We start from the raw sequence: 24,895 nt of genomic DNA on the forward strand, positions 1-24,895 counted from the left end.
CTTGTTGACTCTTGTCTCATCCTTGAGGAAGAAGCAGTACCTAGTTGATTGGGGGTGGGATTGATGGATTTCAGGGGTTTGGGATGGGCTCTCAGCTCTCCTGTTTGCTGATGAGGGCCCACAGTACATAACCTCCTTCCTATTTCCTTCTTATGGCTCCCTCTTTTCCTCTCTCCCCACATCCTTTGGAGGTGGCTCTTCTTGTCCGGATCCTCAGAAGAGAATGAGAGGGCTCAAGGTCCCCCCTTGAGGGCAGAGACTGAGAGCATCTCTTGGGGCAGGTGGGAAGTGAAGGCAGAGCAGGTGAGCTGTGACCCCCTCCCCGCTTCAGGTTCCTAGGAGGCGAGCGTGGACGGTATGCAAAGTTGTGAATCCAGTGGTGACAGTGCGGATGACCCTCTCAGTCGTGGCCTGCGGAGAAGGGGACAGCCTCGTGTGGTGGTGATCGGTGCTGGCTTGGCTGGCCTGGCTGCGGCCAAAGCACTTCTGGAGCAGGGCTTTACAGATGTCACTGTGCTTGAGGCGTCCAGCCGCATCGGGGGCCGCGTACAGAGTGTGAAACTTGGTAAGTGCCTCATTCACCGCAGTCCAGTCATCTCCGAAGGTCACCTCTTGTCTCCTAGTGCCCTGGCCTAGCCTGAGATCTTGTTATTTTAGCTTTTTCCCAGGGTTTAGTGTTCTGTCGTGCATGCGGCCTGGGCCTTTTCCAGAAACTTCCTTTGCCCCCTCAGCACCCTTCTGAGGTGTGCAGAATGGGGAGTCTGGCCTCTGTTTTTGGAACAAAAGCTAGGGTTCACAGTGTTTAGGTGGGAGAGGACACCCAGAACCAAACTTTGTAGTGGGTAGACTGGTTTCTATTTCACAAGAAGGGGAATTGTACAAGTTTTTATTAGTTGGTAACTTTTGAATATGATTTAGTATACCATTACTAAGAGCTAGCCCTGGGACAATAGGAGCTCAGCGCAGTGGAGGTGGAAGAAGACTTTGGGCCTCCTTGTGAGTGGTGGGCAGGTCTTAGGATTGTCTGGGAAGAGGATCTGTGTAGGTTTCAGAGTATTAAGGCTTCTGGAGAAACCAACCAGTTAAGAGATACACCCAAGAGTGGGCAGATTTTGCCAGGGGTCCTAGAGGGTGGGGGAGAGCCTGAAATGCAGCCAGAGGTCAGGGTTCCCTAGCCAAGGGGTCTGACAATGAAAATGGCCCAGTGGGACTACCCATGGTGGCCTGGCGTATGTGGGTTACACTGACCCTCCATGGGATTTTGTGTCCATTGTTACTTGGGCTGCAAGGCCACGCAGATTCTGTGTATTTACTTTTGATGAATGGGGCAATTGGTTCAGAAACGTAGGTGGTCAGGCTTAGAACAAGCAGAGGTTGAGGAGACATGGGAAACTTTCATGTTTTAAAAAACTCTGATCACAGTAAAAGTCTTCCTTAGAGCATTTCCTGGAAGGTATATGCGAAGTTATGTCTGTTTTCCCTGGCAGACACAGGAGTATGTGTTGGCAGTGAGGATGAAAGTGCGTCCCAAGGCACACGGAAACCTGAGGACAGTCAGCTGGGGGAAGCCTGGAGACTCTGCTCAACACCTGATTGGCTGGCTAGGAGCCTTAGGGATTGGCTGGCTAGGAGCTTTAGGGATGGGATGGCTCCATTTGTGGTTCTCAAGTCTTGATGAGACATTCGGGGTCTGACATAAAAGCGGAAGATGGGAGGACAAATGGCCCAGTCTCAGTGGTAGTTGACACCTGAGATGTGCTTTGCAGGGAAGTTGATACAGGGAGCGAAGTGGAAGAGATAGGGCTACAGGAGGCTGAGGAGATGCATGTGGCTGGAAGCCTTCCTTGGAGGGGAGGGAGCTTGGGTGGGCCTTAGGTGATGAGGGGAGTCGGATAGGTAGTCAAAAGAAGGAACGGATGATATACATGAGGAGTCAGATCAAGGCAGATTCTGCTAGAATATGGGAGAGCAAGTCCAGGCAAGCGCGTATGTGTTGTGTGTGCAGACACCTGGGGCTGAAAGCCCAGGCTGCAGTTGGACCTGCAGCAGTGTGAGATGCTAGCTGTGAATCCCGGTGGTAAGGGCAGCAGCGATGACCAGAAGCCCCAGGGACACTGTGGGCTAGTTGTGGAGATGGCGCCCAGTACCCTGTGGTTACAAGGACGACAGAGGTGAGAGGCCTGTGGGGGATGACAGGGAACATCCTAAGACTGAGGCTGCTCCGGGCCCCCCCACCTCCTTGTAACGCTTGAGGGATAGGGTGGAACTCTGATGTTGCTAACCTTGAGCTGCTCACCTTATTCCTGCTTATGCCTGGATACCCCATGCCTGGACATGGCTGCCCAGTGACTATGACATGGAACTCCCTGGTGTACCCTGGGAAGGGTCCATGATGCAAGCCCCTTTTGCTTCTTTTGGAAGCTCAAAAGAAGCAAAACAAAAACAAAAAAATACCTTTGGGAACTTGAGGCTCTAAAGGATAATTAGTGATAAATGTCCCCAGTGACCAGCCCCCCTTCCTGAACCCTGTGGAAGAAGGGCACTGGGTTTCCAGCTTTTCATGCCCTCTAGTCTGCCCACTTTCCCTGGACAAAGGGACCCATACATTCCTGCCCCTGATTCCAGAGTCACCAGGAAGTTCTGCCTTACTGGCTGTGGTTTGAGGTTGATTGTTTTTTCTCTTGCTCTGTGTTTGGCGCATAGATGCATACAGGGCTACAGGGCTTTTTTTTTTTTTTGAACTGATGGTTTAATTAGAAGCAGCCCAGGAAAGAGAAAGCACAGAAAAAGAGGAATGCCCAATTCCTGGGGTGAGGGGTGATTGTTGTCTGTTATGGTTTACAAGATAGCTATTGCTGCATAACAGAACAGCCTGAAATATTAGTGGCTTAAAACAACATTATTTTATTTGCTGATATTCTGTGGCTCCAGAAATCTGAGTTTCTCTTCATGGTGGTCACAGTCTAAGAGGGTGAGGCTAGAAGGCACAAGGTTTCTTGAGGCCTAGCCTCTGAAGCCACAACATTGCTTTCATTGCATTCTATTAATCAAAGCAAGTCACAAGGCAAGCCCAGATTCAAGGGGTGAGGAAAGACTCCATCTCTTGATGGGAGGACTGACAAAGTCACATTGCAAAGGGCCATGTGTGTAAGGATAGGAGGAATTACTGTGTCCATCTTGGCAAAAAAGTTATCATACATGATGTCTTGAATCAGGCCTCCAAAAACAAAACAAAACACAAAAAATGTTCCTCTATATTTTCCTTTCCTTGTTTCAACTTTCCTGGGAGCTAGGCAAGGGAGGAGACAACTGTATCACAGGCTCTGCAGCATAAGAAAAGGAAACTGAGCCCCAGAAGAGGAAATAGGCCCAGGCACGGTGGGAACTTGCCTCAGAGTATCTGGTCCCTTGGCTATGGATGGGGTGGTAAAATGAGCCACCAGCCTCATCCCAGTTTGGGCCCAAGATTTTCCCTTGCCCCAAACAGTCTCTTTAGGTTTTGCCACCTATGCCATAGGATGAGAAAGCTTAGTTTTCTCCAGAAGTGTGTTTTAGACTGCTCTGGGGAGGAGTCTTCAAAACTGGAATGTTTCCCTCTTTCTTCTGCCGTAGACTGAGTTAGGAGTTGCCCATTTTCCATCTGGATGAGTGGTTTAGATTCCTGAACCACTGGATTTTGAGGAATTGGAATAAGGCCAAATGGGGACCTTGGGTCTGAAAGGCTGGGCCTCCTCACTGGGTATTTCAGGTACCTGTACCATGTGGCACCCTCTGGTACCGTAGAATTTCTCCTGAGAGGGAGGCATCAGCGAGGAGGGAGGGCCTATTGTCGGATGTTATCACAGAAGGAGAATCTTCTAATTCCAGTGAGGCGACTTGGTGTCGTCAGAGTCACTGAGGGTGGAAGTTACCTCATTTATAAAGTGGAATCCATTTTGTGCTGCATATGGTTTCTTACTGGGAGCTTTTCACTGAAGACTTTGGTTTGTTGCCAGAGGGGGGCCTAATCCCCTTCCTTGCCCTCTTGCTGGGGATGGAAGGATCCCCTTGGAGAAGGAAGATGAGGCAGTGTTCTGGCCCTCTTTGAAGAGTCCTTGCTGTGCTAAGAACCTGTTGTTGCCATCAGGACACGCTACCTTTGAGCTGGGAGCCACGTGGATCCATGGCTCCCACGGGAATCCTATCTATCATCTAGCAGAAGCCAACGGGCTCCTGGAAGAGACAACTGATGGAGAGCGCAGTGTGGGCCGCATCAGCCTCTACTCCAAGAATGGCGTGGCCTGCTACCTCACCAACCGTGGCTGCAGGATCCCCAAGGATGTGGTTGAGGAATTCAGTGATTTATACAACGAGGTGAGGTATTACGGGAATAGTTGAGCACAAGAGTGTGGGGGACAGGGAGCACACTGGTGTGTGTGTGTGTGTGTGATGGGGGTGGGGGCCTAGGCAACTTGCTAGGGTTTTCTGTGATCCTGGTCATGTCTGTACATTCTCTGGGCCCCAGTTTGAGGGTAGAATGAAGACAATGAGTAGAGAAGTACTAGGGAAGAGATTATTGATACTTATGATTAAATATTTCCGCAGAAAGTCCTTAAATATCTATCAGATTTGTTACTAGGTAAATGTGTATGATCATTGTTGTTAATGTTCTTAGGCACTTTTGTAAATGATAACTTAAAAAAAACCCTTATTTTCTAATTGTTCCTGGTATATAGAATTATAACTGATTTTTTAAAATTGAAGTATAGTTGATTTACCATATTATATTAGTTTCAGGTGTACAGCATAGTGATTCAACATTTTTATATATTATACTCCATTTAAAGTTATTACAAGATGATGGTTATATTTCCCTGTACTGTACAATATATAGTTGTTGCTTATTTATTTTTTATACATAGTAGTTTTTATCTCTTAATCCCATACCCCTGTTTTACCCTTCATTCCTTCCTTCTCTCCACTGGTAACCACTAGTTTGTCCTCTAGATCTGAGTCTATTTCTGTTTTGTTATGTTTGTTTGTTTTGTTTTTTAGATTTCACATATAAGTGATGATCAGAGTATTTGTCTTTCTCTGTCTCACTTATTTCAGTAAATATAATACCCTCTAGGTCCATGCATGTTGTTGAAAATTGCAGATTTTCATTCTTTTGTATGGCTGAATAAAATTCCAATGTGTGTGTGTGTCTATATACATATATATAACAATATAGTTTATATCTATCTATCTAACATGTTTTGGAGAAGGCAATGGCAACCCACTCCAGTACTCTTGCCTGGAGAATCCCATGGATGGATGAGCCTGGTAGGCTGCAGTCCATGTGGTCGCTAGGAGTCAGACATGACTGAGCGACTTCACTTTCACTTTTCACTTTCATGCATTGGAGAAGGAGATGGCAACCCACTCCAGTGTTCTTGCCTGGAGAATCCCAGGGACGGGGGAGCCTGGTGGGCTGCCGTCTCTGGGGTCGCACAGAGTCGGACACAATTGAAGCGACTTAGCAGCAGCATCTAACATGTATATAAAACATGTGTATGTATACTACATATATAACTTATGTTTTATATCTATATCTATCTAACATCTTCTTTATACATTCGTCTGTTGATGGGCACATAGATTGTTCCCATAGGTTGGCTATTATAAATAATGTTGCAGTGAACTTTGGGGTACAAGTATCTCTTCAAATTAATTTTTCTTTTTCTTTGGATATATACCCAGGAGTGGAATTGCTGGGTCATGTGATAGTTCTAGTTTTAATATTTTGAGGAACCTCCATATTTTCCATAGTGGCTGCGTCAATTTACATTCCTGGCAACAGGGTAAAGGTTCTGTTTTCTCCATATGTTCACCAATGTTTGTTACTTGTGTTCTTTTTGATGATAGCTCTTCTGACAGGTGTGATATCTCATTGTCATTTTAAATTTCTCTGATGATTAACTATGTTGAGCATCTTTCATATGCCTGTTGGCCATCTGTATTTCTTCTTTGGAAAAATGTGTATTCGGGTCTTCTGCCCATTTTTTAATCAAGTTGATAGTTTTTTTTTTTTTTAATTGAGTTGTATGAGCAGTTTATGTATTTTGGATATTAGCCATTACTGGTCATATTATTTGCAAATGCATTCTTCCATTCAGTAGGTTGTCCTTTTGTTTTGTCAGTGATTCCCTTTGCTGTGCAAACATTTTTAGATTAAATTAAATTTGTTTTTGCTTTTGTCTCTTCTGCCTTAGGAGAAAAAAAAGTGCTTCAATTTATGTCAAAGAGTGTTCTGCTGATGTTCTCTTCTAGGAGTTTTATTATTTCCATTGTTACATTTAGGTCTTTAGTCCATTTTGAGTTTATTTTTGTATATGGTGTGAGAAAATGTTTGAATTTCAGTCTTTCACTTATGGCTGTCCAGTTTCCCCAGCACCACTTGTTGAAGAAACTGTCTTTTTTTCCATATATATTCTGCCTCCTGTATCACAGAGTAATTGTGTGTGGGTTTGTGTCTGGCTGTCTGGTTTGTTCCATTGATCTGTGTGTCTGTTTTTGTGTCAGTACCATGCTGTTTTGATTACTGTAGCTTTGTAAGTCAGGGAATGTGCCCTTGTCTTATTTTGGCTTAAAAAAAAGTTAATATTTTTAGAAACTTTGCTGTGAACTGCAAAAAACAAGCAAGGTAACTTGTAGATCTTGCCTTCTGATAGCTTCCATTTATAGTGTAATGACCCTTCACTTTAGGTTAGTAAACTGGTCAACACTTACCTATTATACATTTTTTATGTCTCTTGGGCATAGGAAAGGAGAACTGACCCTTGCTTTGGGGTTGTCCCTGCTCAATGGAAGGCAGGAACACTCATTGTCTTATGGGTGTGCACTCATACAGTGTGTGTGTACAATCCTATAGTGTTGTGTGTTCTCACTCAATATTAAGCAAGTAAGAATCAGCATTCTTGAAAGTAGACCTTCTTGGTGTACTGAGAATCAGTCATGTCCTGATTCCTATATTACTGTGAGTGCTTCAAGCATGGATGCCTCTTGAGAATGATGTTCAGGGTCCATGACTTACTTGTTCTTTTAAACGTTCCTGAAGGTAGATCATCATCAACTTCTGCTTGTGGGTCTGATTTTTGAAAGCCAAGAGTGTGAGTCATGGAAAGTAGGATAGATAAAGGTAGGTTATCATTGGAGAAGGAAATGGCCACCCACTCCAGTATTCTTGCCTGGAGAATTCCATGGACAAGGAGCCTGGTGGGCTACAGTCCATGGAGTCACAAAGAGTCAGACATGACTGAGCGACTAACATTACATTATTATTATTATCATTCTAAGTGGTGCTGCTTTGAGTCAGAAGGAAAAGGTGTTAACCATGAGGTCAAGAGAGAGATTTCCTTATATAGCTCTTAGACAGTGCTGGAGGCCATTCTGAAGAGGTGTGCTCTAAGCATGTGAAGCCTTGCCTGAGGGTGGCTTCGTAATAAATATGTAGCCTCCCTCCCAAGGCAATGACTTTGAAGGGCTACTCATTTGAATGTCTTATATTTGTTAACAAATAGATGAGTTTGTTCGGTAGTTATCATAATAGAGTTTAATCTCTGGAGCAAGATTGCCTTGACTCAAGTACCAGTTCTGCCATTCATATAGAATGGTACATACTTGTATATTCATGAGCTAGTTATTGAGACTCTCTGAGCTTTACTTTCCTCATCTGTAAAACAGACACAGTTATACCTACTTCATAGTGTTATGAAGGATAAGTGAGATCCCAGTGAAAAGTGCTTAATGAGAAATGGGGTGAATATTGTTAGCTCTTACAGACCCATCCCATTTCCCTTGGGTCACATTAGGAAGATGTTGTTTAACCTAGGACAGGAGACCACCCACATGACAAATGCATGTTCAATTATGGCAGTCCTAGTCAGTGGTTGACACAAAGAATCATGCAAATCTGTTAGTCCTCAGCTGGGCATTTTGGCCTTTAGTTAACATAAGCTGATTGGCTGGCTACTCTGTTGCTTATCACCAAGGGGAAAAATCTAAGGGGGAGGAGGCAAGTTGAAAGCCTGACTCCTTGGCAATGGTACTAGGTGAGGAATTTGCTGAGGACTTCAGTTAAAGCCAAACACCCAGCATCTTGTGACTGTTGGGAGAAGAAAAAGGAATAATTTAACTTGCTTTCTTCTTTATATTCAGAGAAATGTTTAATTTATGTTTCTGTCTTATGTGGAGGCTTTTCCCTTGAGGGAGTAATAGGGGTTGGGCCATACCACCTTTCTTCCTCAGCAGTCCTAGAGCTGAGTTGCAGGGTAGACACATTCCTGTCAATGTACGGGCCCCTTTTGCTCTTTCCCCTGCAAAACACCAGTCAGGACACAGCTCCATGCTGCCTTCCTGGGAGAGGGTGAAGCAGATACACTTGGACAGGAATGTCAGGGGAGAGTCTGTGCATTTGGTTCTTGAATAAGAGTTATCTGTGTAGACGTGGGTTCTTTAGTGGGCGGTATGCTTGGCTATGTGGAGCACTTGAAAGGGCAGTTCCTTTCCCACACACTGTACGGGCACCAGACATTTCACTTTGTTCTAAGCAGGGGTTCAGTAAGAGAGCTTCTGGGGCCCATCCCACCTCCCTGTGTCTGGAGGCAAGGAAGCTGACTGCCCAGGTTCAGTTTGCTATCCCCAAACCTCCATTTTGTTGGTGCAGCCTCAGTACAAAACTGAGTACCACATTAATTCTCCAAGGAAGAGGTGCCATGGGCTCAGCATATCCGGGAACACTTTGGAGATGGTGAGTATTGAGTTAGAACCCTTAGGTCTGAGATGAGGTGGGACGAGTGAATGTGTTTTCAGTCTCCTGGGATCTCTTTGCAGGTCTATAACTTGACCCAGGAGTTCTTCCGGCATGGTAAACCAGTTAACGCTGAGAGTCAGAACAGCGTGGGGGTGTTCACCCGAGAGGAGGTGCGCAACCGCATCAGGGATGACCCTGATGATCCAGAGGCCACCAAGCGCCTGAAGCTCGCCATGATCCAGCAGTACCTGAAGGTATCTTTGCCATCTCGGAGCTCTGTTGAGTACAAATGCCAGAATGAGAAAGACTGACCCTGGGGAAGTTGGGTCCGAGGAGGGCAGCACTGCCCTAAAGTCCTGCTTCTATCCCTGCCCAGCCTTGGCGGTCACCTGGCTCCCCTCTGGCTCTTCCCACAGGTGGAAAGCTGTGAGAGTAGCTCGCACAGCATGGATGAGGTGTCCCTGAGCGCCTTTGGGGAATGGACTGAGATTCCTGGTGCCCACCACGTCATCCCCTCGGGCTTCATGCGGGTTGTGGAGCTGCTGGCTGAGGGCATCCCAGCCCACGTCATCCAGCTGGGGAAACCCGTCCGTTGTGTTCACTGGGACCAGGCCTCATCCCGCCCTCGGGGCCCTGAGATTGAGCCCCGGGATGAGGGTGACCATAATCATGATGCCGGGGAGGGCAGTCAGGGTGGAGAGGAGCCCCGGGAGGAGAGGCAGGATGAGGATGAGCAGTGGCCAGTGGTGGTGGAGTGCGAGGACTGTGAGGTGATCCCGGCAGACCACGTGATCGTGACCGTGTCACTGGGCGTGCTCAAGAGGCAGCATGCCAGCTTCTTTCGGCCAGGCCTGCCCGCCGAGAAGGTGGCTGCCATCCACCGACTGGGCATCGGCACCACTGACAAGATCTTTCTAGAATTCGAGGAGCCCTTCTGGGGCCCCGAGTGCAACAGCCTACGGTTTGTGTGGGAGGACGAGGCGGAGAGCTGCACGCTCACCTACCCGCCCGAGCTTTGGTACCGCAAGATCTGTGGCTTTGATGTCCTCTACCCGCCTGAGCGATACGGCCATGTGCTGAGTGGCTGGATCTGTGGGGAGGAGGCCCTTGTCATGGAGAAGTGTGATGACGAGGCAGTGGCCGAGATCTGCACAGAGATGCTGCGGCAGTTCACAGGTGCGTCCCTGTCCTTGTCTCGCCGCCGGCTCAATAGGCCTCGCTCTGTCTGTCCTCCTCCTCTAGCCCCCCTGAGTCTCCTGAACCAGTACTAGCATCCTCATCCCCAGGTTGTGAAACTGAGGGGGCGCACCCCTTGGGAGAGATGCTGTAGGACACTGTGTCTTGGCTTTGGCCTCCTAAATTGCAAGCTCTCTCCATTTGGAATTTGAGACACTCAAGATCACAGGCTCTTTGTTTCTTCTCTGTTTCTAAGGCTGATGGTGAAAGACTCAGATATCACCCCAACTCAGATTCCCCACTTCCTAGTCATGTTGTCTTGCTAAGAGATGGACTTGTGGTTGTTTTGTCTGATTTTTGTTCAAACATCTTTCCTGCACTATCCCAGAAGAGCCCCACAAGAACCCCTGAAATTGGAATGGGGAACATGATTATCTGGGATGTTTTTCAGATAGGAAAATTAAGGCCCACGGAGAGGAGCTGTTTTTCTTGGGGAGAAAAACAAGGAGACATTGAGGGGTATACAGCTTGAACCCCAGCCTCCCTCCCTCCCTTCTTCGTGCCTGGCCTTCCTGGAGCCCCCGAGATACAATGGGAGTTGTCTGCTCAGGAGTGTCTTCTGTGTGCAGCCATTTCTTATCCTCCTTCCCCTTGGCTCTTCTCACTCCCCAACAGGGAACCCCAATATCCCAAAGCCTCGGCGAATCCTGCGTTCAGCCTGGGGCAGCAACCCCTACTTCCGGGGATCCTATTCATACACACAGGTGGGCTCAAGTGGGGCAGATGTGGAGAAGCTGGCCAAGCCCCTGCCGTACACGGAGAGCTCCAAGACAGCGGTGAGTGTGGGTGTGCTGGGTACGTGAGGGGCTGCGGGGTGAGGGGTCTTTGAGGGGTGGGTGTTGTGTATGTGTGTTTGGTCCAGGGGAGGAGTGCCAAGGTAAGAAAGGTGGAGTGGCTCCTGTAATGATGGAGAAAACAAGAAAAAGTACACTTAACATCTGGAAGAACAAACAGGGTCAAACTAGGATATCTTAAATGCTTTCTTGAGGTTATAAAAACTGAGCCTTTTAATTCTGTGCTGTTCAATATGGTCGCTGTTAGCCACATTTAATTTAATTAAAATCTAAAGTAATAAGTACAACATTTTGTTCCTCAGTTGCATTAGCCAGATTTCAAGTTTGAGAGCCACCTGTTGCTCATCAGAGTGGCCACGTTAGAGGCCACGTTAGTAGCCTCATTAGGTTGCCACGTTAGAGTGTGTCATTATGGAGCATTTCTGTCATTGTGGAAAGTTCTGTTGGGCAGCACTGACCCAGTATGTTTTGCTTATTTCCCCCAATGTATTTTAGGAAATAAAATACTGACCTTCCCCAAACTATAGTAACTATATAGTAAAACACACAGAAAAATAATAAATTGAAATTATCTCTATATATTTCTGCTCCTATAAAGTAGATTTTGAGTTCCCCCCACCAAGCATACCCATACAATAAATGTTAAAACCCCAACAAAATTATATTTAAAATAATTCTCTGGTGTAATTGATGAGGAAGATTGCAGTTAAGCAATGTGTTGTGCGTGTCCTAGCTGTGCTCAGGAAAGGCTACTGCTATAGCCATCCTCCTTCTCTCGTCCCCTGCGTCAGGACTAGCGCATATAACAAAAAGCAAAACAAACTGGTTTAAACAAGACAGAAGTTTACTTAGGTCACACAAAAGGAAATCTGGAGGTAGATATTGGGGCCCAGTACCAGTAGAACCTGGCTCCATCTTCCAGGCCACCTTGTGATCCAAGAGGGCCGTGGAGGTTGCTGCTCTCGTTCTCATGTCTGTGACAGGCTGATGAGTGAAAGAAGGGAACCCTTGAGAAGAGTCAGTGTCCCTAAGCAATAGTGCACTTGAAGTTGATTGGCTAGAACGTAGTCACATGACTCTACCAGCTACTAGAGAGACTGGGATACATTTTTTTTTTCCCTGGATGGGAGTGGTGGTGGTGGTTTGGTCGCTAAGTCGTGTCCAACTCTTGCGACCCCATGGACTGTAGTCTGCCAGGCTCTTCTGTCCATGGACCCAGTTAAATGTCAGGATTTTTGTTACTGAGGAGAAAGAGAAAAGATGTGGAGTAGGCAGCTTGCTCTCTGCCACAATATGTGCCTCCCTTTCAGCTTAACCACCTCTGCAGGCTTTTTATTGGTGGGTTAAAACCTCACTACTCAAGGTGGGTGGTCCATGGACCAGCAGCACTGGCACCATGTGGGAGCATATTAGACATAAGACTTGCAGCCCACCCCAGACCTGATGAATGAAAACCTCATTCTACAAGGTCCCCGACTGGTACCTTACACATTCAGTTTGAGGTATTTTGGAATAAAATCCAAACTCAAGCTTGGAATGCAAGCATTTGTTCTATGCTTGGACCCCACCTAAACAGCCTGCTTTCTTGATGTTAAGCTTGGCTCTGCCAAAATTTTCACCATCTCCTAGACAAGGCCTAGGAGATGCATTTGCCCCCATTTTTCCTTCTTCCTGAAACATCCTTTGCCTGTTTATTTATCCAGCATCTTCTGAGAAGAAGCCCAAAGGTCCTGTCCTCTGGGAAGCTTTGTGTGATCTCCCTGACAGAGGGCCTCTTTTCTGGGCTCTCAGCACCTCGCCCAAACACCCATCACGTCACGTATGATGCCATTTAGTAATTGGGTTTCGTGTCTGGCTTCCCCACCAGCAAGGAAGCTCCTCAAAGCAGCTGCCTGGTCACCTTTTATCTTCCAAGTGCCCAGAACAGTCCCTGGAACCTAATAGGGGCTCCATAAAGGTTTGTTAAATTACTGCCTAACTTTATTGAGTTCTTATGTTCTTTCAGGTTCTGAGTCCTTTAGATACATTATTTCACTTAATCCTTACAATCACCCTCAGAAGTAGATGGTATAAACTCATTTTGGAGATGAAGAAATCAAAGCTTAGGGAGGTTAAATCATTCCCCAAGTTCACTAGTAAGAGGCAGTGTGAATTTCTGAAATTGTAGAGCCAGGACTCACAAAAACCTCAGAGCAAAAAGGACTGAGGCCCGGATGTTTGGGGAAGAAGCAGGGGAAGATGGGCAGGTGGGATGGGCAGCTCCTCCTCCTATGGAAATAACAATACCTGCATCTGAGATGCCCGCCTATTCCTTTCTAACTTGTAGTATGGATGGGGGTTCTGGGGCAGACAGGTAGCTTTTCTTGCTCCTCCATCTTCACTTCCCTGTCCCCCTGCCCAGCCTATGCAGGTGCTGTTCTCAGGTGAGGCCACCCATCGCAAGTACTATTCCACCACCCATGGTGCTCTGCTCTCTGGCCAGCGTGAGGCTGCCCGTCTCATTGAGATGTACCGAGACCTCTTCCAGCAGGGGACCTGAGTGCCTCGTTGCTGCCGAGCGTGTTCCTTAAAGAACCACTAACTCGTGACTGCCAGCCCTGCCCCTTGCTGCTGTGTACTCCTCATTTCCGAGTCCTCTGTAGAATGGATTTGTATCTTTTGTAGAGCTAGACATTTAACTGGCTTCAGACCTGGCCCTGTAGCTTCTTCTTTTCTCCTTCCTGGGTGGTGACCAGGGTGGGATCCATTGATTTACCTCTGTGCTCTGATCTCTGACCTCCCTATGCTTCCCCTCATCTCTAACCTTGTTATTGTAAGTGCCTTCAATACTTTGCATTTTGGGATAATAAAAGAGGCTTGCCCTTCCTGTGCTCCTCAGCTTCTCTCTTCCATTTTTCTTAGCCTTGTGTGTGTGTGTGTGCATGTATGTACATGTGTGTGTATGTATGTCTTTGTGTGTTTGTCATATCTTCTTCGAGGGGATAATGGGGCCAGCTGTGGTCTGGTTATACCCCCAGAAAGGAAGATGCCTGCCTTTAGTGGAAGGGGCATCCTCTCACCCCAGTCTGTTTGTGATTGTTTCCCTTCCTGCCAGTGAGACTCCTTAGGAGTAAGAGCCCCTCATAACCCAGCCCCAACTCCTTCAAGATAGGCCTGGGTCTGCCTGCTGGCCTTTTGTTGGACTTCTCAGAGCCTGATTGGGTAACATAGCCACATGGAGTGAAGGTGAGTTTTATGGGAGGGGACACCTGTTGTGGCTCCATGCCAAGCTCAGATGTGTTAATTATTAATCAATGTCATCTGGCCAGAAGGCCCTGGTTCTGCCCTTGGGATGCTCCAGTTGACTTCTGGGAAGCTTTTTCCCAGAAAAACTTCTGGGAAGTACAGTAGTACAGCCATTTTGGTGGGTGAAAACATACACACACATATACATCCCTTATATATCCACACACACATACGTCACTCCTACACAGATACACCACCCCACACCCTTCCACCTATACACAAGTACAACTACACACACGTGCATAAAACCTTAAAGAACATTTAGTCATTTTCTTACTCCAGATTTCTAGCGACAGAGTTTGAATTCTACAGAGTTGAGGGGTTGGGTGGTGGAGGATGTGATGAAAAGCCGGGTGTACCCCCTGGTTTAACTCTGTGTGAATTTAGGTTGGGTTAGCTCTTCAGAAGCTTAGGGCACTGCCTTTCATATGACTCTATATCCTTTACTCCCCTACCTTAGGCTGTGATGAAGATGTCCAACACATGGCTATGCCTCTACACTCCTCCCTGTACCTGTCTGCACACCCCTACATGCACACCCACCTACATGCACATACACGCTGCCCCCCACTCCCCGCCCTCCCCCCTCCCGCCACACACCTACATGCACATGTCAAAGAGGCATCCTTGTTTTGTGAAGGTTGACCTACCCGACATCCCTCATGGAGTTTATGTTAGGGATTCGTATTCACCTCATGGGTAACTTGAAAAATTGTAAGTATATGTATTAAAATATGTTTGGAATAGAGGATCTATCAATGTAGTTCATGCTCAAAAGTCATAAAAGGATACACTGAACAACTTCCTCCCACAGCTGTCCCCAGTACCACTGCCACTCCCAGTGGTATTCCACTGGGAGTGGAATGCCACTCCCAGTATTATTATATTATATATATTAGTATATTGTGTATCCATTTCTAGATATGTTATTATAAATATATACCCTTCTCTCTTTTTATGTGAAAGTGACAAAGTATCCACCCTGTTCTGCACTTTGCTTGTTTTAGTTAACATGATGTGTCTTGGAGATCTTACTGATCTTACTTACTTACTTACATAATGGTACTTAAATGGACAATGTAAATTTGGATCTTACTTTGGTCAAGGAGTGTCTGTCTCCTTCCTGGCCAGAGTTGTGCGGCAGGAAGCACCTCCTATTAACTTCACCTTTGGAGGCACTGATCCAGTCTTGACCCCTCCCCACGTCCTGGATTTTTCCCACTAACTGTGCCGGGATGTACAGAAGTGGCCCATCACATAAGTATGAAGGATGAAAATAATACGTAGAATTTCCAGATCACAAGTGTAGGAATTTAAATAACTCTGAGGGTGAAGTTTATTTGGTGATTGCAAGTTGGAGAGCTTCAGGTGTGGGCAGGTCAGGAGGGTAGTCTGACTTGCCCACACTTAAGGGCTAGACATAGAGTCTCTTAATTTAACATGGATGCCACCTCAGACTAGGGAGGGTGATTCATCCCAGTGAGGAAACAGAACCTCCAGAGGGTTATGTAATACAAGTAAGGCACCTAAGTTCACTCAGATAGGTGGTATGAGACTTAATCCAAGGTCTGTTTGGTGCTACATGCATGCTAAGTCGCTTCAGTCGTGTCTGACTCTTTGCAACCCTATGGACTGTAGCCCGCCAGGCTCCTCTGTCCATGAAATTCTCCAGGCAAGAATACTGGAATGGGTTGCCATTTCCTTCTCCAGAATATCTTCCCGACTTAGGGACTGAACCCACATCTCACTGGCAGGCAGGTTCTTTACCACCTGCGCCACCTGGGAAACCCCGATGCTACACTGTTTGGGGCTACAGTGAAGGGTTATTCTAGTTATTGTGTGATAAAAAGAAGAGGCTGGTGCCATTAAAAAAAAAATCTTAGGCCATTATAGACAGGGTGGAACTGGGTGCAGCCACACTAGGAGACCGTGTGGCTGATTCTACGAAAACTGGCCTTGTGCCTGGCAGCATTTCTACTCTTGGCTCTACACCCAAGGGAAATGAGTGGATATGCCCACCTGAAATATGTGCCAGAGACTAGATAGACACAGGATGAGTTCCTTGCTGTGACTAGGTTTCTTAAAGAGCTGTGGCATTGATTGATACTCAGATGACTCTATTAGGCGTGTCTAGATGGCACGCTCAGGCCAACATCCTGTGCCAAAACTGCTACACAATTCTTGTCACTTGTGGGAGGTCACTTGACAGGGAAGTTCTCTCCTGGCACTGGATTCTGTGTAGAACTGGTTGCATGGTTTCTTGTGCTGTGGGCATCAGTGAATCCACGACCCAGGTGTTTGGTTTGTGGCTTTGTGGAAGCCTCTGAAATGTTCCTTCAGGTTCCCTGGGGTACTCGGCAAGTACTGTCTCTTCCTACTTTTGCTGCTCTGGAACAGGTATTCCTCTTCACGGGAGCCACTTGGAATGTCTACCCTACCCACACACAAAGGTAGGAGTGAAGTGCCTCTGGTCTGAGTCACTCTGAGTTTGCTTGGGCCTGTCAAAATGAGCCCATGGGTGATCCCAAGGTGCAAGAGTGAAGTGGGCTGTTGGTTCCGTTCTAGAGAACTGCCTGTCTAACTAATGGTCTGCCAAACATAGTGGTACTTTCACATGAAGCGTGTTTTCTCATACTGACCAGCTGGTGTCCCTTCTTCCATGCTTGGCCCTTTTAGCCTGTTCTGCACACAGGAGCCTGTATGATCCCTTTACCAATATGAATCCAGTTATGTGCTTCCCTAGTTCCAGTGACTCCCATCATACTGAGCATAAAACGTGATTTCCAGCATCCCGTGTGACCTATTCTTTGGCCCCACTTCCTTCTGTGGCCCCCTTCTTTTGGCCCTGGCTGTCCTGTTTATCTGGAATGCTTGCCCCCAGTAATGCAGGTCTCGTTCCCTTGCTGCATTCAGCCCTCTAATCAGCTGTCACTTCTCTAGGAAGACTTCCCTAAGTCCCCATTCACAGCACTCTCAGCACTCCCTATCCTTCCCTTTGCCTCTTTCTTCATAGTCCTTCTCTTTCCATGATGTCATATTTTTAAAATTTATATGTCTATTTATTTGTCTATCTGCTCCCCTTGCCCCTTCCCCCAGGCTGTAGCTTGCATTGTCCAAAATGGTGCCTGGTATAGTGGGTTATCAATGAATATTTGCAGAATGAATGAGCAAGTGAATGAAGAAGCTGAGCTGGATAGTGTTATGTCCCAGACCCATCCTTGGTGCTGGCCAGCAGTCCTCATGGGCTTCCCTTGTCAGCACCCCTTCAACTCTGACACCTCCCCTCCCCTACCAACTGTCAACAGGCAGAATGGCCTCCTGCTTCACAGACAAAATAGAAGCCACCTGGAGGCAACTTCCTTGACAAATCTACAGACTGCTAGCCTACACACCCGGAGGTGATGGCACCCCACTCCAGTACTCTTGCCTGGAAAATCCCATGGACGGGGGAGCCTGGTGGGCTGCAGTCCATGGGGTCGAGAAGAGTCGGACTTGACTGAGCGACTTCACTTTCACTTTTCACTTTCATGCATTGGAGAAGGAAATGGCAACCCACTCCAGTGTTCTTGCCTGGAGAACCCCAGGGACGGGGGAGCCTGGTGGGCTGCCGTCTATGGGGTCGCACAGAGTCGGACATGACTGACGTGACTTAGCAGCAGCAGCAGCCTACACACCCATCCTTGCAGACCTTTCCCAGACACAGTGGAAGTGTGTGATCCATCACTTGTGTATTCCATGCCCCAAACTCAGGGACTTTGCTTGTCATTTCCTATCCCATTCTGTCTACTCCTTCCCACTTGAATTTCAGTTTCCTCGTGTCTTTCCCATCCCCAGCCCTCATCTTACTCCCACTTTTCCTTGCCTTTTTTTCTGGTCAAGCCATTTTCTACCATTTTCTACACTTGCTCTCTCTGCATCCTCACTATCCTCACTCTAGCGGTGGTTGGTGGGGATCCTCAGGCCACAGAGGGAAGGACTAGGCTGGCTCTCTTTTCCATGGCTGGGAGAGGTAAGGAGGACTCCTAAGGTTTATGAAAGGACAACCTCATGGGCTGAACCACATCCTCTGGTGCCATCTGCTGGCCATATCAGAATGCAGCCCTCTTGCTGCACAGAGAACATCTGTGTCTGGGATTCTGTGAGATTTTCTGAATTAAAAAAAAATTTTCAATAAGCCATAGAAAATAAGTTAATACTGAATAAAGTTAATAAAGCAATATTGCAACTTATTCCAGGGCATCATTTATTTTTCATTCTTAACCTTTTGTAAAAAGAGGCTTTGTTGGCCTCCAGGATGAGACCACCTTACCTGCCTCCTGAGAAACCTGTATGCAGGTCAAGAAGCAACAGTTAGAACTGGACATGGAACAATGGACTGGTTCAGAATTGGGAAAGGAGTTCGTCAAGGCTCTATATTGTCACCTTGCTTATTTAACTTCTATGCAGAGAACATCATGCAAAATGCCAGGCTGGAGGAATCACAAGCTAGAATCAAGATTGCCAGGAGAAATATCAATAACTTTAGATGTGCAGATGATACCATTCTAATGGCAGAAAGAGAAGAGGAACTAAAGAGCCTCTTGATGAAGGTGAAAGAGGAGAGTTAAGAAGCAGGCTTAAAACTCAACATTGAAAAGTTAAGATCATGAAAAACAACCCCCAGAATGGGAGAAAATAATAGCAAATGAAATAAGTGGCAAAAGATTAATCTCCAAAATATATAAGCAGCTCATACAAGTCTATATCAGAAAAACAAGCAACCCACTCAAAAAGTGGGAAAAGACCTAAACAGACATTTCTTCAAAGAAGACATACAGATGGCTAACAAACACATGAAAAGATGCTCAACTTCGCTCATTATTAGAGAAATGCAAATCAAAACTACAATGAGATATCACCTCACACCAGTCAGAATGGGCATCATCAAAAAGTCTATAAACAATAAATATTGGAGAGTGTATGGAGGAAAGGGAACCTTCCTGTACTGTTGGTGGGAATGTAAATCGATACAGCCACTATGGAAGACAGTATGGAGATTTTTGTATTGTATTATAATAAGTATAATAAATATAATAATAAGTATTATTATAATATGTATAAGTATTGTAATATAAAGACAAATTTAATAGTATTCTGTATCCATAGTAATGATTGCATCAAGCTTAGATGAGAAATTTTTTTCTGGCCTTTAAATTACTAATGGACAATTGGCTTTAAAGGTAGGTCTGTTAACTTTCTTTGTGTGTTCCTGATGGAATTCACCATAGCCTTACAGCTTTTCTCAGAAGGGAACTTGTTACAAGAGAATTGGCATTGCATGTTCCAGAGTCAGAACCTGTACAGTATATAAAACATAAACCTTGAATTTGATTTTAGTTCACCACATTCAAGGATCCAGGATGCCCAAAAATATGTGTGAACATTTGAAACATTTTTCATTTGCTGCTTTTTCCCCTTCGATCTAGTTGAAAGAATGTATTGTCAATTGGCATATAACACTGCCTTTAATAGAAAATAAATGCTGGGGCACGTTTCACATATCGACTACCTGAGAAATTGCTATGTGTCCCACTATTAGTAAAGCAAAAAGTATAATGTTCTTCACTTGAACTAATCAAATACAATAGATTATAAATTGTGTATTGTAAATAAAAGTTCACTCTGTGAGTGCACATTATGGTAAATTATTTATTTATGTTAGCATTTAAACGTGAAAGAAAAATGCATTTAACCAGGATAAATGAGGTATGTTGATCATGGCTTTGCTTTATACCTTAATATTAAAGCTGGTTTTTCATCCTGGTATTTTTAAAGCTGTTTTGCATTTTTCCTTTTTATCCTTTCCTTTTCTTTTTCTTTCTTTCTTTTTTTTTTTTTAAATGTAAACTAACCTCCTGCATGACAGAGGTTAAAATTTTGTCTGCACTTGAGTTCACTTGAGTTTACATTTGAAATGTGCATGTTTATTTATACAGATTTCAATAAAGCTATTCAAGGCCTTAAAAAAAAAAAAAAAAAAAACCACCATATGAACCAGAAATTCCACTACTAGGCACATACCCTGAGGAAAAAAAATTGAAAAAGACATGTGTAACCCAATGTTCGTGGCAGCACTATTTATGATAGCTAGAACATAGAAGCAACCTACATGTACATTGACAGATAAATGGATAAAGAAGACATGGTACATATATACAATGGAATATTACTCAGCCACAAAAAGGAACACCTTTGAGTCAGTTCTAATAAGGTTGATGAACCTAGAGCCTATTATACAGAGTGAAGTAAGTCAGAGAAAAACAAATATCGTATACTAGCGCATATACATGAAATCTAGAAAGATGGTACTGATGAATTATTTGCAGGGCAGCAGTGGAGACACAGACGTGGAGAACAGACTTATGGACACAGCAGCGGGGGTGGGCGGGGAGGGGGTGTGAAAGGAGAGGAGAGGATGGGATGTATGGAGAGAGTAACATGGAAACTTATATTACCATATGTAAAATAGATAGCCAGTGGGAATTTGCTGTATGATTCAGGGAACTCAAACCAGGGCTCTGTAACAACCTAAAGGGGTGGGATGGGGAGGGAGGTTCAAGGGGGAGGGAACATATGTATACCTATGGCTGATTCATGTTTATGTTTGGCAGAAACTAACAAAATTCTGTAAAGCAATTATCCTTCAATTAAGAAAAAAAAAAAAAAGCTAAGATCATGTCATCTGGTCCCATTACTTCATGGCAAAGAGATGGGGAAAAAATGGAAACAGTGACAGAATTATTTTCCTGGGCTCCAAAATCACTGCAGAAGGTGACTGCAGGCATGAAATTAAAAGATCCTTGCTCCCTGGAAGAAAAGCTATGACAAACCTAGTGTAGTAAAAAGGAGAGACATTACTTTGCAGACAAAGATCCATATAGTCAAAGCTGTGGTTTTTCCACTAGTCATGTACAGATGTGAGAGTTGGATGATAAAGAAGGCTGAGCACCAAATAATCGATGCTTTTGAACTGTGGTACTGTAGAAGACTCTTGAGAGTCTCTTGGACAGCAAGGAGATCAAACCAGTCAATCCTAAAGGAGATCAGTCTTGAATATTCATTGGAAGGACTAATGCTGAAGCTCCAATACTTTGGCTGCGTGATAAAGATTGAGGGCAGGAGGAGAAGGGGGCAACAGAGGATAAGATGGTTGGATGGCAAACTCTGGGAGTTAGTCAAGGACAGGGAAGGCTGGTATGCTGTAGTCCATGGAGTTGCAAAGAGTTGAACACAATGAGCAACTGAACAACAAGATATTTTCTTTTTTGTTCCTTCATTCCGTCATTCATTGATTGTTTTGTTTGTTCATCAGACTTTTTTATGCCAGCTTCTGTGCTAGGAAGATTTAATGATGTTTCAGTAAGTAAGTTTACTAAATAAATAAATAGGAACTATGAACTTATTTTATTCCCCAAGTGAAGCTGAACTGTATGATCTCAATTCAATTTGTTGAGGGTTATAGAGGGATGGGAGGTGGGAGGTGGGAGGAAGGTTCAAGAGGGAGGGGACATGTGTACCTAAGACTGATTAATATTGATGTATTGCAGAAACCAACACATATTGTAAAGCAATTATCCTTCGATTAAAAAGAAATAAAATTTGTTGAGGTTTGTTTTGTGGCTCAGGATATGGTCTATCTTAGAATATGATCTATGGTGCTTGAAAAGGATGTGTTTATGCTACTGTTGGGTGCAGTATCCTACAGCTGTTGACTAGATACTGTTGGCTGATAGTGTTGTTGATTTCCTCTATATCTTTGCTGATTTTCTGTCTAGTTCTTTTGATTGTTGAGAGAATAGTTTAAGTGTCTAAATATAATTGTGTATCTGTTTATCCGTTCAACTCTATCATTTTTTTGTATTAATAGCTTTTTAAAGAACAGTTTTAGACTTACAGAAAAAGTGAGTATTTAGCCTCTACCCCCATTTTCCCTATTAACATCTTACATTAATATGGTATATTTGTCATAACCAGAGAACCGATGTTTTAATCAGTGAACCAAAGTTCATAGGTTAAACTAAGGAAAGATGAATAAACTAATGTCTTTTTCTGTTCCAGAATTCTGTCCATGATGCCACGTTACATTTAGCCATCATGTTTGTTAGATTCTTCTTGGTTGTGATGTTTTCTCAGACTCTGCTTATCTTCAATGATCTTAACCATTTTGAGTAGTATAAGCTAAGTCACTTCAGTCGTGTCTGACTCTGTGCGACCCCATAGACGGCAGCCCACCAGGCTCCCCCGTCCCTGGGATTTTCCAGGCAAAAAAAACCACTGGAGTGGGTTGCCATTTCCCTCTCCAATGCATGGAAGTGAAAAGTGAAAGTGAAGTCACTCGGTCGTGTCCAACCCTCAGCGACCCCATGGACTGCAGCCCACCAGGCTCCCCCATCCATGGGATTTTCCAGGCAAGAGTACTGGAGTGGGGTGCCATTGCCTTCTCCCTTGAGTAGTATAGTCAGATGTATTGTAGGATGCCCCCTATTGGAATTTGTCTGATGTGTTTTTCATGACTAGACTGGGATTATAGGTTTTTAGGAGGAAAACCGCGGAGTTAAAGTGCCATTTTCATCTCACCATAGAACCTTGATCACTTTGCTGAGATAGACTTTATCAGGTTTCTGCACTGTGAAGTTATCCTCCCCCATCCCCCTGCCATCATACTGTCCTCTTTGGAAGGAAGTCACTTTGCAGCCCACACACTTAGGGAGTGGGGAGTTATGTTCCCCTCCTTTAGATAATAGTATCTATATAATTTATTTGGAATTCTTCTGCACAGGAAAATTGTTCCTTCTCTTCCTTTCCCCCTTTCATTTATTAACTTGTTCAGTCATTTATTTATATCAGAATGGACTCATGCATATTTATTTATATTTTGGATTATAATCTAATACTACTTTGTTTTGTTGTTAAATTATTCCAACTTTGGTTGTTGGGAGCTCTTTCAGTTGGCTCCTGTGTCTCTGACCTGCTGCCATCAATGTTTGGATTTTTTTTTTCTTTTCTTTTTGAACACTTTCTGACTTTCCGGCACTATAAGGTGCTCTAGGCGTATCTTGTATATTTCCTGTCTCTGTCATTGAAACAGCCATTTCTTCAGAGAACCCTGATTCCTTTTGATAGAGCTTGGTCTATCTTGGGGCAAAAGCTAGATTGGTGTTGCCACTTGGGGTTGGTAATGGCAAAAGTGACCTCAGTTCTTTATTTCTGCTTGCTTTGGTATGTGAACTTGCATCTCCTCTCACTAAAGAGGTTGTTATTGGCTGAATTGTGTCCCCTCAAATTCATGTGTTGAAGTCCTAACCTAACTCCCTGTGGTGGATTAAAGATTATCAGCAAATATTGATATTGATACTCACTGAAATTGATACTCAGCGAGTATCAATCACTTTTCTTCCTCTGGGAATAGAGGATATTTCCTGCCTTTTGACTTTGGGCTTAGCCATCTGACTTGTTTTGGCTAACAGAAGGTGAACAGACACACTGTGGTATGAGCTGAAGCTCCCAACACGTTTGCACTTGGGTTTCTGCCTCTCATGTACTTGCAATTTGTCACAAGAACAGGTCCCTCATAGCTGATGCTTCATGGAGAATATGGACAAAGGGGGAATAGATCTGAGCTTATAGAAGCCTGGAATCCAACCTAGGGCCTGTAGACAGACACATAAACAAGAAAGACAAATGCTTGCTCTTATAACCTATGAATTTAGGGGTGGCTTGTTTTGCAGCATTATCACGGCAGTAGCTAACATCTCTCTTTGGGAGAGTCATCTAACCCAAGAGGGATATTGTTGGCACTGGTGATAGAGGGAACAGTGGCCCATGCGACGGGAAGCCACCCAGGGTACAAAGCTGGCACAGCTCCAGCAAAGGGGCCTGGCAGGAATGGGCCAAGGGATTCAGATTCCTGGAGGATTCATTTCATGGCTTGACTCTGGCTCGAGGAGCTGGAAGAGACAGAAGCTCTTTTTAGTTCTGTCCTGCCCGACTGAGGAAAGATCTAACCACTGCCTCGTTCTCAGCTCATTGTTCTAAAAATTCAGAATTGCTGTGACTCCTTTTCTAGCAAATGGAGAATTGAGAAATGACAGTTTCCCTCCACTCTCAATGTCCTTTCTGACCCAGACCTACAAGCCCGGACAGTATTGAAGTCCTTGCTAAAGGCAGAAGGTTCCTGCAGGGAATCGGGATGATGGGTGATCATAGACTGTATTCTTGGCTTCTCAGAAAGCAATTCTTGGCAGTAGGACAGTGGTTGGAGATTACATGACTGGGCAAGCTCTTCTTGGAGTTAGGAGTAGGCTGTGGGGGGCTCTGGTGGAAGAGGGTAGAGCCTTTTCCTTACTCACCCTCAGCCAGTGGTGCTTTTGATACAAGGGATAGAACTCTGGCTAGCCTTTTAATTCTATTTCCTTGCCTTTAGAGTTCCCACTGTTTGCCAAATGGTTGGCTGATATCCTTATGTTTCAGACATGTCTTGAATTTCTATTCTATTTTAAAATATTTATTGGTATTTTAAGGAGAAGGGTTTTATTAAGGACTTGACAGGATGTCACTTTAAGTTGGAAGTGGTTTTGATTTAACAATAGTCTTTCCTGAGATGTTAAGGGCTTCTAATAAGGCAGGCAGGTATAGATGGTAACTTGGGAAAGGAAAGCTGAGCATGGATGTAGCCCATGGAAATGCCATCTCCACAATATCCAGAATCTTCCTCTTCTCATTCACCTGCATTCCTCTGGCCAAGCCATTATCAGCTTAGATTGTTGCT

The 24,895-nt window shown here is 44.9% G+C and overlaps 1 protein-coding gene across 6 annotated transcripts in view; it reads left to right on the top strand.

Annotated features, from left to right (window-relative positions):
* Positions 1-13,680, top strand: part of SMOX (spermine oxidase) — a 35,286-nt gene extending 21,606 nt beyond the window's left edge. For 2 of the 6 annotated variants that reach the window (XM_027559384.1, XM_027559385.1), the window contains exons 2-8: positions 332-565; positions 4,127-4,353; positions 8,854-9,027; positions 9,190-9,949; positions 10,625-10,785; positions 12,671-12,760; positions 13,205-13,680. In XM_027559384.1, the coding sequence (XP_027415185.1) occupies positions 358-565; positions 4,127-4,353; positions 8,854-9,027; positions 9,190-9,949; positions 10,625-10,785; positions 12,671-12,760; positions 13,205-13,342 (1,758 nt within the window). In that variant the 5' untranslated portion in view covers positions 332-357 and the 3' untranslated portion in view covers positions 13,343-13,680. Of the gene's footprint in view, positions 1-331; positions 566-4,126; positions 4,354-8,853; positions 9,028-9,189; positions 9,950-10,624; positions 10,786-12,506; positions 12,761-13,204 lie in introns of those variants that run through there. The other 4 variants (XM_027559389.1, XM_027559386.1, XM_027559387.1 and 1 more) reach the window with 4 other exon arrangements.
* The last annotated feature ends 11,215 nt before the right edge of the window (positions 13,681-24,895 follow it).

This window comes from Bos indicus x Bos taurus, chromosome 13, assembly GCF_003369695.1.
Source record: "Bos indicus x Bos taurus breed Angus x Brahman F1 hybrid chromosome 13, Bos_hybrid_MaternalHap_v2.0, whole genome shotgun sequence".
Lineage (NCBI taxonomy): Eukaryota > Metazoa > Chordata > Mammalia > Artiodactyla > Bovidae > Bos > Bos indicus x Bos taurus.